At 43.2% G+C, this 17,204-nt stretch overlaps 1 protein-coding gene across 2 annotated transcripts in view; it reads left to right on the top strand.

Moving 5' to 3' along the window:
* DOCK1 (dedicator of cytokinesis 1) overlaps positions 1-17,204 on the top strand; it is a 264,360-nt gene that overhangs the window by 203,083 nt on the left and 44,073 nt on the right. For both annotated transcript variants that reach the window (XM_086900707.1, XM_086900708.1), the window contains exons 34-38: positions 2,141-2,226; positions 2,414-2,570; positions 6,867-6,907; positions 8,213-8,303; positions 11,545-11,664. In XM_086900707.1, coding sequence (XP_086756833.1) covers positions 2,141-2,226; positions 2,414-2,570; positions 6,867-6,907; positions 8,213-8,303; positions 11,545-11,664 — 495 coding nt within the window. The remainder of the gene's footprint in view (positions 1-2,140; positions 2,227-2,413; positions 2,571-6,866; positions 6,908-8,212; positions 8,304-11,544; positions 11,665-17,204) is intronic.

The raw sequence follows: 17,204 nt of genomic DNA, 5'->3' as shown, positions 1-17,204 counted from the left end.
GGCACTTCTTCATTTGAGACTAAATCCCATCACAATAATTGCAGGCTTATTTATGCATTAAATTAAATGTAATGCATTTATTTAAGGGAGAAAGAAAAGCATTAGGGGGAAAAAAAAACCCAGAGAAAAGGGAAAATGGAGTTTGTAGCCAGGTGCAGTGTCCCAGAGCCACTGGCTTGTGCAGCTCCAGGGTCACGTTCCTGCTGCCATCATGGGAAATGATAAACCTCCAAAGCTCCATAAGCCTCAGCTGCTATTGATAAAATCTTCCTCCGTGGAAAGACCACAGAAGGAATTTTAACCGATGTTAAATAACATTTATTCATCTGGCTGCCATGATCTGCATCACAGCGACTCCATGAGAAATATCAGGAATGACTGAAGAGCAAAGATATTGTTAATAATCCTTAAAAACCCCAAAATGCCACAAGTCTGGCTGTGTTCAGCCCAAGAGGCTGTTAAGGAAAATGGCCCAACAAAGCTTGGATTTCCAGAGATTTAAGTAAAGCTGATAGTGGGAAGATCCTCGAGAGCCTGCATGACAAATGTAATTGCTCTTCTGTATCTGAGGAATCTCTTCCTAAAAAAATACATCACCTGCAGGGCTGGGGCTGGCAGCAAGTGTCAGTTTGCACATTGGGTTAGAAAGTCAGTTTATTTCTGGGGTCATTAGGGATTTTTGTGACTTGTCTGTTTCATCATTGTGTTGTTTCAGTGTTTTACTCAATGCTCTGGTACTGTGGAGACACGTTTGGTTCTGGGAGGGAGTGGTTTGCATTAATCCTGCCTTTCCTCATTTCCCAGTCATTATTTTAATATTTATTTTAATATTTAATGATGGATTCATTGCATTCAGTGTGACCAGGGACAGGGCCTGAGGGAACTGGAGCTGTGAGAGGGGGTTTAGGTTGGGTATCAGGAAAGGTTCCTCATCCAGAGGGGGCTGGCACTGCCCAGGCTCCCAGGGAATGGACACTGAGGCTCTCAGAGCTCCAGGAGCCTTTGGACAGCGCTCCAGGGATGTCCAGGTGGGATTTTGGGGTGTCTGTGCAGGGACAGGGGCTGGACTGATGATCCCTGTCCAACCCAGGAATTTTAAGATCCAGACAATCCATTCTTTCTCCATGGTACATTATGTGCTGTTAATGTCACCTGCAGATGCAAAGTACATCTCTTGACATTTACAAAATGTTGGTACTCTTTGTTTTTGTGCAGGGGCCCTTTGCTTCTCCTCAGCATCCTTAGGGGTGGCTTAAGCAAGAGACAGTGAAAATACCTGGTGACACCTGTCCTGTCACCCAGTGTGAGCACTGGGCTCCCACTCAGCCCTGCCACGGGCTCCCAGCTCACCCAGCCTCTCCTGCTGAGATGTGTCTTTAATCCTGTGGCTGTGCTTATTTAATGAAGAATTAGGAATTGGGTGCCTTCACTGATTCCTTACAGAGCAGCAGGCCTAGAGTGAGCCTTCCTCCACTAACAGTTCACATCCATTCCTAGCAGCAGCTAAAACCCTCTGTAAACATCAAAAATCCAGGGAATTGCCCAGTTTGCATTTAAAACATATTCTGATGGCCTCTTAAGTTTGTGTTCTTTTAATATTGCCCACATAAAATTATTCTGGAGCTGTTTGAAACTACTCCCTTCTCTTCTGCAGGGTTTATTAACAGCTTTATCAGGTTGTGTCCTCCAGTCAGTGTCTGTGTGCTGAAAAGGGATGTCAGGGATGCTGGGGAGTGCATCCAGCAGGGTTATCCAGCCTCAGGTGTTGCCTTTCCTCTCTCAGAGAGCATCCAGCATTTTTGTGTTTAGTTCTGTTGCTGGGGACATTCTGTGCCTCCTTTCTCCCTGCCCTCAATTCCTGGCATTAATCTCCTTCTTTAGTTTTCCATAATACAAATATTTACACTTCATTTAACAGCATGACCAGCGATTCCTTTAACCAGAGAAGTCCTTGTAGGGCAGGGGATCACCGTGGAGAGTCTAAAACCAGAGACTGCAAACTCTAAAAGTCAATCAAGCTTCAAACCAGGGGCTGAACATCTCACTGAGGCACCCAACCAATCTGTGAGGCATGGAGGCTACAGTAATAAAGTGAAATATTTGCCAGCTGATTATTTACGCTTGCTTTGTTTAATTACAGTTCGAAAACGAGATCATCACCAAGCTGGATCACGAAGTGGAAGGAGGCCGTGGAGATGAGCAGTACAAAGTGTTATTTGACAAAATGTAAGTGTTGATCAGCAGCAAAATTTATGTCACAGGGAAGTCAGGAGAGAGAGCAATTAGACTACAATGAACTTTGTAGCCCAGAAATAATTAAAATCTGTTAACGATGAGCAATATTTAAAACTGCACCTGAGTCAAGGTTTTTCTCCGTGTGTGATTAACAAGGCGAACTTAATTGGTTTTTCAGTCTCCTGGAGCACTGCAGGAAGCACAAATACCTGGCCAAGAGTGGGGAGACTTTTGTGAAGCTGGTGGTGCGGCTGATGGAGCGGCTGTTGGACTACAGGACCATCATGCACGATGAGAACAAGGAGAACCGCATGAGCTGCACTGTCAACGTGCTGGTGAGCAGGACAACCACAAATCACTGCAAAATCGCTGCAAAATCACTGCAGAATCACTGCAAAATCGCTGCAAAATCACTGCAAATCACCACAAAATCACTGCAAAATCACTGCAAAATCACTGCCAAATCACTGCCAAATCACCACAAAATCACTGCAGAATCACTGCAAAATCACTGCAAAATCACTGCCAAATCACTGCCAAATCACTGCAAAATCACTGCAAAATCACTGCCAAATCACTGCCAAATCACCACAAAATCACCACAAAATCACTGCAAAATCACCACAAAACCACTGCAAATCACCACAAAATCACTGCAAAATCACCACAAAATCACTGCAAAATCACAAAATCACCACAAAATCACTGCAAAATCACTGCAAAATCACTGCAAATCACCACAAAATCACTGCAAAATCACCACCAAATCACCACCAAATCACCACAAAATCACTGCAAAATCACTGCAAAATCACTGCAAAATCACCACAAAATCACTGCAAAATCACCACAAAATCACTGCAAAATCACTGCAAAATCACTGCAAAATCACCACAAAATCACTGCAAAATCACTGCAAAATCACTGCAAAATCACTGCAAAATTACTGTAAAATCACCATCAAATCACACAAAATCACTGCAAAATCACCCCAAAATCTCCACCAAATCACTGCAAAATCACCACAAATTCACTGTGAAACCACCAAAAATTCACTGTGAAGCCACCACAAAAGCACTGCCAAATCACCACAAAATCACTGCAAAATCTCCACAAATTCGCTATGAAACTACTACCAAAGCACCACAGAATCAGTGCAAAATCACCACAAAATCACTGCAAAATCACCTCACAATTGCCACAAATGTGCTATGAAACCACCACAAAACTGTCACAAAATCACTGCAGAATCACCACAAAATTGCCACAAATGTGCTATGAAACCACTACAAAACCACCACAAAATAACCACAAATCACCACAAAATCTCTACAGAATTGCCAAAAAATCACCACAAAATAACTGCAAAATCACCACAAAATTCCTGCAGAATCATCACAACATTGCCACAGTTACTACAAAATCACCAGAGAACCACCAAAAATCACCCAAACCCCCATTACCCTCAAAATCCTGCACCTTTAACCAAGGGCTTGTGTCAAGCAGAGTGTCTGTTGGGATTCTCAGGAAAATTTGGAATTCTTTAGGATTTTTTCCTATTTTTTTTCCTATTTTGGTGAAGGCCAATGTGTGAAAACATCGATTATCCCTTCTTTAATTGTTTCCACAGAAAGCCTTAAGGAGAAATGTTACAGGGCCTGTTCATTGACATTTACAATTGATGTATAAACAACTCTGTGCTGAAAACCACTTGACATACAGAATGTCAGAGTTCTCTGCCATTTACTCCCAAAATTTCCATGGAGTTGCAATCCCATTTATATTCTGTTCTCTGCTCAGCCCCTTTATTGAAATTATTTGAAGGAATCAGAGTTACTATTTCATTCACAGCAGGAAAAGCTTGGTTTGTTTTCCTCACTGATAGGAAATTTCCTTCTCTTAGGTCCTAAAATTTTGGAAGTGTCCACTCCATACACAAATCTTGGTCCATTTGGGCTGGAGTTGGGAGCAATAATTGTCCCCATTGCACTCATACAATTTTGAGATTTAGAGAAATTTAGAGATTTAGGAAATGGGATTTTATAACCCCAAAATCAGCACCCATGAAAAATAACTTTCAGGGACTCCAAAATAACATGAACTAAATTTGATTTTTCCACTAGCACTGTTTGCCACTGAAGATTCCAAGCTTTCCACCCCAGATCATCATCAAAGCTTTGATTTTGCTTAAATACATGAGGCACAGCCAGTGTTTATCATTTATATGATCTGGGTGATGGATTTTGTTCAGGAAAATAGATATTTATGTATTTGCAGGATATTTTTTTTTTGCATATAATGTAGTTTTTAGCTTTTTTTTTGCTTTTAATGCAGTCCTGGCCTCGTGCAGTGCAGCCTTTACACCGGCCCATCGCATCAGCCATAAACAAAACGGTGCCCACTGGAGCAGGAGAGGAGATGGAGGCATCAAATCTGAAATTTGGCTTATTTTTAGTTTGTTTTTCCTCTCTTTGCACATCAGAAAGCATCAGAATGTTTGGGAAATGGGCAAAGAGGAGGGACTTGGGGAGCTGTCAGCAGCTGGTGATGCAGCAGGTGCCCGCAGAAAGGTCACGGCGTCCTCCCAAGCAGGGTGGAAAATCCTGCCAGTTCTCCAAGCAGGATGGGAAACAACAAATCACAGTCACCACAGGCTCTCTGTCAAACTGGGAAAATTTCCTTGGGAAGGTGAAGTTGTTTCTCCTTCCCTTGATCAGAACATTTGGAGCCTCCCCCAGGAATTCTCGCCGTCCCCGTGGGGAAGCCGTGGGACACTTGGGGATCGGGTTTGTTTTCTCCAGGTGTTTTCTCCCAACAGCATCTCCTGATGCTGGATTTGGGCAGCTGAATTTGTCAGGCATGTGCAGATGATGGATTCTGTGGGTGATTTGCTGCTGTCAGGTGCAGTCACCGTGAGACACCGAGCTCAGGTCTGCTGCAGCCACTGGAGTCGCCGGGAAGGGACGCGGGGCGGAATTTTCCGTCGCTTTCAGTCGCCGTGATTTCAAACTTCAGCTTGATTTTACACTCCCCTTCTCCCTCCAGGGCCCACTCAGCCTTTTCATCATTCTCCAAGTACCTGAAGTGAAATTCATGCCTTTGCAAAAACCCAGCCCACGGCTGAAAGTCGGCACAATTCCCACGTGAGGTCTCAAAGAGCTCCTAATTGGGACTTTATTGATCCTGAGGTTTTCCTGGGATTAAATTTGGCTGCACTGGCTGTAGTTTAACCTGGAGGGTTTGATCTTTGTGCACTTGAGCCACAGCTGATGAGGAAGGGGCTGGAGCCCCAGGAGGGGCTGAGGGAGCTGGGAAGGGGCTGGAGAATTCCTGAGGGAGCTGGGAAGGGGCTGGAGAATTCCTGAGGGAGCTGGAAAGGGGCTGGAGAATTCCTGAGGGAGCTGGGAAGGGGCTGGAGAATTCCTGAGGGAGCTGGGAAGGGGCTCAGGCTGGAGCAAAGGAGGCTCAGGGGGAATTTCTGGCTCTGCACAAGTCCCTGGCAGGAGGGGACAGCCGGGGGGATTTGGGATCTGCTCCCAGGGAACAGGGACAGGAGGAGAGGGAACAGCTCAGGCTGGGCCAGGGCAGGCTCAGGGGGGATATTTGGGAAAATTCCTGCCTGGAAAATTCCTTCATGCCCAGCCCTGGCACAGCTGCCCTGGGCAGTGCTGGACTCCCCATCCCTGGAGGGATTTAAAATCCGTGTGGATGTGGCACTTGGGGACGTGGAGCACTGGTGGCCTTGGTAGTTTGTTATCTGAATTGAACCCAGAACTTAAAAGCAGTTGTATCAATTTAAATACCCCTGGAATAACCAATCATTCCTCTGTGAAATGTGGATTCTGTCTTGCATTCAGTTCTCTTTAAAGGGATCACTTTTATATTGCACTTATTCCACTTCTAGTACTGGGTTTGTGCTCTTTTAGTGCCTCCTCAAACTTCTTTAATTTAGCATTGAAATATATTTAATGCAGTGAAGCAGGACTTTCTTGGTATTTTGTTTTCTCAGATATATTTTAAATTTTGGAGGCAAACTTGAAATTAGATTCAGAAATGCCTTGAATCTCTCCCCCAGTTTATCATATTTTGCATTTCCAATATTTGCACTGTTAACCAGTTTATCTCAAGGCTGGAGGCACTCAGAGGAGAGCGATGCTAATGTGTGACATATGAAACCAGATAAATAACACCAATCCAACTCTGTATTTCCAAGGAAACTGTTAGAATCCAAGAGCAGATGATGTATTGCTCAACTAAGATTCCGAGTTTTCAATCCATAGAACAACTGTTGCTTAAAAATGATGGGTTTGTTGTATATTAGAAAATTTTCAGCTGAAAATGGTTAATGATGTGTGACTTGCAAATGCCAGCAGCAAATTTCCAGCAGTATTGTTCTTGCAAATTCTTAACCTTTGCAATGAGACAGAAGCCCTAAACCAGTGCAACATGAAACATCCCAGCATTTGATTTTCTGAGTTAAATAACTTGTGTTCCATCACTGGAGGCAAATTTCATTTTGCAGTTTGGAGGTTGACATTACGCAATTATGAATTTTTAATTTGGAGCGTGTTCTGTGTACATTCCAAAGTGTGAAATCAAAGACTTTGTAACCAAATTATGTTGTTTTTCAGAATTTCTACAAGGAGATCGAGAGGGAAGAGATGTACATAAGGTTTGTAAACATGACTGGTGACAAACTGCCTGACACAGGCTCTGTAATTGGGGAATTTAAGTTCATATTAAGCAGTCACTTGGGGGCTGGAGGAGAAGAGTAATGAAAAATCACACCTTAGCTGAACCTGAAGTAATTCAAAAGCTTATCTGCACCAGGAACAGAGTGCTGGAAGTGAAAGTCAGGAGATTATCTCTGTCCCCTTTCTCCGAGTCCTTCAGTCCCATTACAATGAGCACTGAAATACTCAGGAGCCACAATTCTTCTGCTCATGAAGAAAACAAATAAGGCAAAGCTGAGCAAAGAAATGACGTTTCCTCCTGGTGAGGTACAAAATATCTGACTTGGAATAAAAACAATTCTTAAATAATACCTGACTGATACTTACTTTAAACTTAAAGCCTTCAAAATCTCTTTTCAGACTAAGTAAAGATGGAAATACTGTGTGTTCACAGCCCCCCATTTGTGCTTTGGCTGACTGTTGCGCTAAAATGATGAAGTTTGTGGTTTTAATGCACATTTAAATGTTACTTGTCATTCATTCCCAGGTGCTTGTTATCTTTTTGGAAGAATTTTTACTCATCAATCTCTTCTTGTTGTTTAAATGGTTTTAATTTGTCTTTTAGAAGTTTGCAAAAAGAATAGGAAATGGCAGGATTGATAATTGAGAAAACTATTAAGTTATTTCTTATTATTTAAGTCTGCCCTGTGCAGCATCTCTATAAAGACAAATTGTCTCTCCCTCTCAAACCCCCATCCAAAGTCTCTCCAATTTCTGTTAACAAACTTATAATGAATATCAAACTTAAAAGTATTTCCACTGGCTTTTTCAAAATACAAATTTTAATAGTTTTGTGGGGATTTTTTAATTGTCAGTGTAAAAATCATCAAACAAATGAAGAGAATCCCCTGCCAGAGGTGTGATGATACTGAAGTTAATAAAACTTATTTCTGTCCCCATAGCTGAACTTGTATAAGAGTGCTCTGTCTTGCACAAAATCTGGATTGGATTTATTGCTCATCACAAGTCATTCTCCTGGTGTTCAGTCAAAGATTGGACTCAGTCTTGGAGGACTTTTCCAACCTTAATGATCCCACGATTCCCTGAGTGTCCATTAAAAACAGCACAGTGGAAATGCAAATGGTCCTGATGGTTGTCTGCACACAGAATTGGGAACTTCAACCAACCCCACAAATATTTATTTGTTTGAAGATAGACTTGAACTCTTGTAATCTTCAAATTAAATTACTGAGTAACATCTTGAACCCACTCTTTTTAAGAGCCAGTGTTTCTGTTGCTGGCAGGTACCTGTACAAGCTGTGTGACCTGCACAAGGAGTGTGATAACTACACAGAGGCTGCCTACACCTTGCTCCTGCACGCCAAGCTCCTCAAGGTAAGCCCCAAAACACATCCCAAGCCTGGGAAATCCCAGCAGGAGCCAGCCAGGGGCGTGTTGGGCACTCAGGACATCTGCACTTGAAGCTGATGGACAGCTCTGTGCTGAGCTCTCCTTTGCACATGGGATTCCCACACAGAGGAAAGCAACACTTCACTGCATGGCAGAGCTGCATCTTGAGCTGGAGTGAGGGGAACGTGGTCAGATCAGCACCACAAAATCCCAAATTGCAAATACCCAGACTGTACAGTATGTGAAAGCCCCATACCAGGTATTTTAGTAAACGAGCTCTCCACAGATCTTTTTGTGCCTGGAATACTGGAGCCCGTTCTCGAGTGCTCTTGGGTGTTTGTAACCGATTCAGTTTGGATTTCAGAAAATTGCAGAGAGATTCAAATGGCCTTCTTTCCAAGTTCATGCCTTTAAAAGGTGCATATAATTTTAATGCAGTGTTACCCAGTTTATAGCACATTTGAAGAGGCACAAACAATATTGCTTCTCTTTGGTGTAGCCTGCAATATGCACAAATAACATGTTAGCTGCAGAAAGTGCCTGAAATAAAGCATTTGAGTGTTTAACTATCCACTGCCAGCCAGGAATGGAGTGAAGCTGTACTTCAGGAGCATTAATCTCCCTGAAAACATTGTGGAGAGATGTTGTCTCTATCATGCAGCTTTTTTACGTGCTTATGTCACAAATGTGGGAGCAGGTACCCCCTTGGCTCTCCTGGTTATCATTTAGGAAGATGCTGCTCTTGCCAGCAGACACTTGTGTTGTGAAATCACATTTAATACAGCTGGATCATCGCTGAATTCCTAGGTTTATGTTTTAATTTTGAAAAGCAGTTAATGGGAAAAGTAAAAAATCTCAGTGTGATAAGAATCAGAGGTTTTGGAGGAGTTTAATTTAGTTCTGTTTGTATTCCTCACATTTCACAACCTGCAGTGAAATCTTTCCCCCTCAGGGATCTCTTCCCACACCCCTCAAGGACACAGCTCCCCCAGGAGCAGAGTAAGGGGCAGAATAAATGAGAATTTCATTTTCCCCTTGATGTCCTGCCCATTCCACTGGCGAGTGTGCTGCAGCCTCCTGATCCAGAGGAAGTTTCCCTTCCCATAGCAGGGGATGGAACAAGATGGGATTTCAGTCCCTCCCCACCCAAAGCAGCCTGGGATTGTGTTACTGCAAACCTGCTGTGCCCCTCTTTATCCTCAGCAGCCAACTGTTCTCAGCAGTCCTGGCTTTAATTTCAGCAATCCCCAGCAAAGTGGGAGTGTCAAATACCTATTTTGAAAAGTTGAAAAGGGGAAGGTGTTAAATGAGATCCTTCTGATGGATGCACTGAGAATTATTCGTACTTCAGAGCTGAGTAAACTGCATCCAAGCCATAAAAAGACTAAATGTGGTGCAGAGTGTACATGTGCAATTTAAATTAAGACACTCTGAAATGTATTTACTGTATTTTAAAATCATTAGAGGGTTATTACACAAGGAAACATCTCTAAGATGCATTTGGAGTGCAAAAGCACTGTGCCCACTTCACATGGATGAACCTTTCAGACAGGATGAAGGATTCATTCCCTTCCATGGGGGCTGTGTTCCTAAATAAATGATGGAATAAACCATGCCATAAAATGTCACTCAAACTTTCACCTGGCATGGCTTGAACTTGTTAGACAACTTACTTTCTGTGACCTCAAATTAAAGTTCAGCCAGGTGTGGCTTTTCTTAGGAAATGTGTCAGAGAGCAGGTGAGTGTCTCACTTAATGTACTCTTGAATTCAGTGCAAGAACTTCATGGGAAGAAATATCCATTTTTCTGTCCTTCTAATACAAATCAATAGCAGACAGCAAATGCCAGAGCAGGATTTATCACAGATTTCCATCCCTGAGTGGATGTTTGTTTATAATTTCATTAGAGGCTGGAATTAGTGTATTATAAAAGTGTATCAATCTCTGTCTCAGTCCCTGCTCCTGCAGCCCTCAGTGGAGGGAGGAGTTCAGTGTAGCCTGAGGAGCAGCGATATTGGGGGGTGTGTAACTGAGCAATTGAGTTTTTCTGTCAAGCCTCAGGGCAGGATTTTCAATGACACTCATCACAGGCAGATATTTCATCCCCCTGATTTTAATGGGATCACATCGAGGGCAAGCCTGAGAGCGTGTGAGAATTTCACCTTTAAATCTGCAAGAAAGCTCTGTCTGTGGAGAGAGAGAGGCCAAATTACTGCAAGCTGATGAAGCACACTCAAGAAGAGAGACTTTTGTTGTGTTTTCAACCCTTTTTCTCAAAATTGAGGTGTTCAAAACTAACAGAAGACAGCAGCTCTTAGCATGCTGAAAAAAAACACCATCACACTGCAGACTCCAGCAGTTTGTGTTGCTCAGAAACAGAGTTCAGAACAAAGCTGTCAGAGCTGGCTGCATGACCCAAACACAAACATTTTGGCCAAATCAACAAGTGATTGGGTGAAATTTAATAATATATAGGAGGTAAAGCAGCAATAATTCTGGAAATTAATCTGGAAGTTGCCCAGAGCAACTGGGGCTGCCCCTGGATCCCTGGCAGTGCCCAAGGCCAGGCTGGACATTGGGGCTGGAGCAGCTGGGACAGGGGAAGGTGTCCCTGGCCATGGCAGGAGGTGGATCTGGATGGGCTTTAAGCTCCCTTCCAACCCAAACCATTCCATGATTCCTATGACTGACATCTTCCCCTTGATCCATCAGGCATCTGCTGGAAGAGGCAGAGCTGCTAATTGCAGACAGGCTGGATAAAGTTAATTATTCTTTCCCTGTCTCTGGAGGTCCTCAGTGAGGTGGAGCCATCTCATTTCCCTGCCTGCTGCCCTTCCCTTTGTGCTGATGGAGCTGGGCTCCAGGGTTTCTCTCACACCCAGTGTTCACTGTGTCCCCAGCGGGTTGTAGCCATCAGCAGGCCAAGGTCACTCTCATCAAACTCACCAAGTTGAGAAGCCACCTCCAGAAGCTCCCTTGCAGCTGATGGATGTAATTAACCTCCAATTACAACATCCAGATAAATGCTCCTTGTGCCCAAGGAAGCAAAGGGCACAACTGGGAAAAATCCCTTTGTTGGTGCATTAACTGCAGTATCACTTCTTTAAATAAAGAATTTTTAAAATATTTTTAAATAAAGATTTATTTTTTTTTTAATTTCGCTTCAGAACTCATACTTTGGATTTGCTTTCACTTTTCCCCTTTTTCTTTTTTGTGTGTGATTTAGTGGTCAGAAGAAGCATGTGCAGCACATCTTACCCAGCGGGATGGATACCAAGCTGCTACTCAAGGACAGCTGAAAGATCAGCTCTATCAAGAAATTATCCATTACTTTGACAAGGGCAAGGTAAAAAAAAGGGAAGAAAAAAGTGCAAATGTATTTCATTGCTTTTCTCTTGAACTTATAAATTTAATAGTAAACATAGTTTGCATCCAGTGACCTTCAGGAAGCACTTAGAGATAATGATACTACCAAAAAGAAAAGTCTAAAGAAATCAATGGTACATTTATAACTCCTCTCTTAAGGGTAAATGTATGGGCATATGATGGCATGGAGTAAATAAAAAAGTGATTCATGTAATTCAGAGGATTTTTTCTGGCAGTTACAAGAGCTAAAAGAATCCTTCAGCTCCCCTTGTTTTTTCCTTGTGTACACAAAAATAATTCCCTCAGGGCCTGAATGTCTGTGGTTCATATCATAAATATCCTGGGATGAGGACATTTCATTGCAATTGCATCTTTTAATGCAGAAGGGATTTGCATTTGGCATTATTTGGTGTTGGAGAGGAAGGGGGTTAATGTGGGAGACAGGCATGGATCAGTATTTGGATATTTCAGGCACAAAATACTCAAGTACAGAAGTAGGAATCTCTTTGTCAGAACATTTCAGAAAAGTAAAGTTGGGGTTTAAAACCAGGCTCTGTAGGATGAGCAGAAATGGGGTTTTCTGGTGGAATTAGAATATTATCCAGACAGCCCACCCTTTCCAGGTGCTTTTAGCAGCATCAGATTAAAATCCTAGAATAAATTTGATAGGAACTATAATTTCTGTCATTTTGTTAGAAATGTTGCTTAAAAAGTCAAATTTAATAGCTTATCTTAATGCAATAATTAAAAGTTGTTGATGAGTGGTGCTAAAAGTTGGATTGGGGTAAAAATTGTAATTTTTTTAAATCTGGACTGGGATAAAAGTTATAAAAATATAATTCTGGGGTGGTGCCCAAGTGGCTGTTTGGGGTGACTTGGGGACAGTTCCTGCTGCCCAAAAAGCTTTTCCTGAGTGAACAAGAGGAATCTCATTTGAATGAGCTGATTTTAAAGCTTATTTTAATCTTCTATTCCTGTCTGGAAGGAAAACCAGGAGTTGCCTGTTTTTATTTTGTTGGTTTATGTCTTTATGGCTCCCTGTTGGTCCCTTCTGGTGGCCAGGCACTGGGAATTGTTCTGCAGAGCACCAGTTCTGTGCACAACTCCAGTTCCAGGACTCCTGTGTGATTTTTTGTGTGTGTGGGGATGATTCATTTCTAAACTGCTCTTTCCTACTTAGAGATATTCCTCCTCATTTTCTGGTCACCCAAGCTGGTGAATATTTTTCACATTACTCGATGAAAAGGGAAATGAAAAAATCAATATACGCTGAAAATATTCATTTTATGTGATTTTGCAAATGTCAGGAAGCTCCAAGTGGAGGTTTCCAGTGTAGGTTGATGGTAATCCTCTCATTTGGGATGTTCTGACATTAAGTTAAATCAACTTCTTGCATTCCTTCAGCAGTTTGCTGATGTAGCCCAGCAGCTTCTTCACCTCTCTGTGATCAGTAACAACCTTTGCTGTGCATTTTTGGGAGACTGAACCCATTCCCAAAACAATTCCTGGGGTTTATTTTGTGCCATGATCACCCAGCTGGGTCCTTGCCTGGCAGTTCACTCCAGATCCCACCTGTTTGATTTCCCTTCCCATGAAGTCAACAAGAGGTGTGGACCACTGGACAGCTGCAGAGCCATTTCCAGGCTTTTGCAGAAGCTCAGGAGTTTTGTTTTAAAGTTGTGAGCCTGTGTCTCTCCCAGCCCAACCTGCCTGATGGGAAGCTGTGGATTTGGGAAAGGAGGGAGATGTGGGAGTTAAAAACATTGTGTAGAAAAAATGGAGCAGAGGGATTTCCTAAAATTGGGTTTAAACCATTGTCTTTTTGATTTTTAAAGGCTGGTGTAGTTCAGCCTCTCAAAAATCAGGATCCCTTTCTCTTGGCAGAGTAATTTCCCAGGGGAACTCACATTTTCCTTGTCTATTGAAAGCCAACCATGAGGTTTATCCCTTAAATATTGGCATTCTTGAGCAGGTGAATTTAGATTTAATCCTCCACACAGAGGCTGGAATGGAGTGAATACTTTGCTTCTGCTCCAGAAGTGCCTGAGAATTTTCTAAGTGAGTAAAAGGGAGCTTGGACTTGCCCTGAAGGCAGGAATGTGGCACCTCCTGTGGGCTGAGAACAAAATGCTGGCCCTCACCATGAGCATCCCTGGTATTTGTAGTTCAAGATCCATTTAGGATTCCTCATCTTGATTTCTGTTTTTAATCCCTTACTCTTTGGAAGTTTGCTTTTTTGCCTGGATCTTATTTTGGTCCTTAAACCAACCTTTCATAAAGCTGAAGTACAACTTCAACCTTTAGGGAAGGAGCAATTCTGAGAAACAACTTTCACATTTTGCTGTTGTTCTACTTCATGAATTTGATTCCTGATTAGTTATGGAATTATTCTTCTAAGCTCCTTCTTTCCAAAAGGAAAGTTGTTTCCCTGGTGTAGGGATCCTTTTCTCTCCAGATTACTTTTCTTCACTGCACTGCACTTTCCAGTCTCCATCTCTCTTGGCTTTTGCCCTTCCAGTCCTTATCCTCAGGCTTATCCCAGCAGTCCAACCCATCCTTTGAACTGCTCTCAAGTGTTTCCTCTCTCTGTTTTCCTGAAGCTTTGTAATTTCCAACAAAGTCCTTGATCCGGGGATTTTCCTGGAAGTTGTTGGGTTAGAATATCCCAAAGTGAGAAGGGAAAACAGTGATGGGAATAAAGGGATGAGGGAAGGGGTGACACTTCTCCTGTGGGAGGGAGGTGGTGGAAATCAATGCTGAGGAACTCCTGAATGCAGGGAATGCTCCCTGGCAAAGATGAGGTGTTGTTTTAAACCAGCTTTGTTTGTGGAGCCACAAGGGAAGCAGCAGCATTCCTGTTCCTGGTGAAATGTGGGAACAGCCACAGGCTCAGGTTTGCTGGTTCCATAAATCAGGACAGGTTTTCCTCTGCTCCTCAATAAATTGAAAGCGTTGGTCCTGAGGAGAAGAAGGTAAACTAATGCACGCTGCTCATTTATTTCTGCTCCTCCTCTCTCTCCTCCTCCTCCAAACAGAAAGCTTTTACTGCTTTACAGCAGCCACAGAACAGAAAATACCTGAAATTAGACAGCAAATGCCATGCTTTGGCTTTAAAAGCCTTTTTTTTTCCAGCTCGTAGGATGACATCAAATGGCTTTTTCTTCCATCTCTAACAAGTGAGTGGTGAAATTCACCTGTCTGCCAAAAATCTGTGTGAGGCTCGTGGCCAGCTCAGCCCCAGAGCCGTCCTGAGAGCTGGGAAGGACAGAGAGTCTTGGGAGAGGGAGGATACAGAGTCTGGCTGTGTTCCAAATGAATATTTTTATTTATTTAAAGAGTTTCCAACCTGGCTGTATCTTGAATGCAGTACCAACAATAGAGATGTGCTGAGTTTTAGCATTTTATTTAAAATACTGAGCCTTCATGCTGGTTAATTAACACTACCTGAAATTTAACCACCTTAGAAAGTCCCTCACTCGTCAGAATATGGCACCATAATATTCTTATCCCAGATTATTTCACTGTTCCTGACCATTAACTCTGCAGGAGCTCAGAAATACCCTGAGATCCTCCTTTGTTGCTATTAACCTCAAAAACTAAATTGCATGCTGTAGTTCTTTCTGGCCAACAAGCAATCCAGCTTGAAAAATAAATCGCCGGGTTTTCCCTAAAAAAGATCTGCATCTGCAAAGTCTTGCCCATAACAATTTGCAGCTCGTGTCTACACAACTAAATTTAGGCCCTGCACATTTTTCTTAACCCCTGAGTATAAAAGAAGCGTTTTCCTTCCAGTATCAGCAGCTTCTCTCCCTGGTACCCTCTCCAGATAAATTGTTTCTCCCATTAATGAGTTGTACCTCGTACAAATCCTGTGTAGTAGCTCCCTGTACAACTCATTTCTCCAGAAGACTTGCCATGTCCTGGGCAAAGCTGGGAAAGCTTCCAAGGCAGGAAATCTGTGAGGCAGCAGATTGGGAGTTATTGACCTTCAAGAATATAGATTTCATTTATCAGGATCCTGGGCCACAGCCGTGCTGTCCTCACCTGAATAAATTGGCTCTGGAATAAACAGCTGAATTTTTCAGAGGGGTGTGCAGGGGATGTGAGACACACAGTCCCTGTTTCTCTGAGAATGGTGGGAAAATCTCCAGCTTTGGGTTGGTTTTCTGTGATGTTGGAGGTGTCCTGGTGCAGCTGCACGAGGGGAAAGGCAGGTAGCTCAGGAAACAGCCTCAAGTTGCACCAGGGGAAGTTTAGGTTGGACATGAGGAAAAGTTTCTTCATGGAAAGGGTTGGCAAGCAGAGGAACAGGCTGCCCAGGGCAGTGGTGCAATCCCCATCCCTGGGATTGTTCAAAAAGTGTCTGGGTTTGACACCTGAGGACAGGGTTTATCACTTGACAAGGTGATGGTTGGTGATCTTAGAAGTCTTTTCCAACCTCAGTGATTCTGTGGACTCCTGGGCCTCTGGAGTTCAGGGCTCTCTCCCCTTGAGGAATTGAGTTCCATAATCCAACTTCTCATTGTTCCTGTGAAGGAACAACTGCACAGCTGGGATTTCCAACTCATCCAGCAGAGATCTTGGAGCACAGTGAGGTTTTTAAGAGGCAGCAGAAACAAAAAGTGGGTGCTTTCCTCTAAGACAGAGGTCTTGTCTGGAGAGGGACAAAGTTAGAGCCTGTCATAAATGGAAAGAATCTTTATCCCTTTTTTTATTGTGTGTTTGCAGTATGATAGAAAAGGTTCCTGAAACTGTTCCATTAAAAATCATGTGACACAGTGTCAGCAGGAGAACTTGTAAACTGACTTTTACAGAAACTTTAAAGGAATCCCAGAAATTTAAGCCAGAAACAAATGTTGTTCTAATATCTGAAGCTGCTCCGCTGAGAGGACTGGGATTGTAAAACCTGGAGAGGAGAAGGATCCAGGGAGAGCTCAGAGCCCCTGCCAGGGCCTGAAGGGGCTCCAGGAGAGCTGGAGAGAGACTGGGGACAAGGGATGGAGGGACAGGACACAGGGAATGGCTCCCAGTGCCAGAGGGCAGGGCTGGGTGGGATTTTGGGCAGGAATTGTTCCTGGCAGGGTGGGGAGGAGCTGGGATGGAATTGCCAGAGCAGCTGGGGCTGCCCCTGGATCCCTGGCAGTGCCCAAGGCCTGGCTGGACACAGCCTGGGATAGTGGGAGATGTCCCCTGCCATGTCAGGGGTGGAAGGAGATGATCTTGAACCCAAATCATTCTGGGATTCTGTGATTCCATGGTCTGGTTTTCTCCTGCTCATCTCCACTCCCTTGCTAGGAAGAACACAAGAATTATGTGATTACTGTGTTGTACATGAACTAAATCTGGATCACATTGAATTTGAGGATTCATTTTTCAGGCTTTGGAACATTTACAGAATCCATTATTAATATTAATATTCAGTGACATCTGAAAGCTTTGTTCAGGCTGGAGGAGGTGCAGTGGAAACAGCCTCTGCTCCCGTGTATTTCTGGTGTTGACAGACAAGGATGGGAAGGTGAA

This window comes from Cyanistes caeruleus, chromosome 8, assembly GCF_971803275.1.
Source record: "Cyanistes caeruleus chromosome 8, bCyaCae1.hap1.1, whole genome shotgun sequence".
Lineage (NCBI taxonomy): Eukaryota > Metazoa > Chordata > Aves > Passeriformes > Paridae > Cyanistes > Cyanistes caeruleus.
Note: the sequence above shows the minus strand (reverse complement) of the source record. Positions and strands in the feature narration are given on the sequence as shown.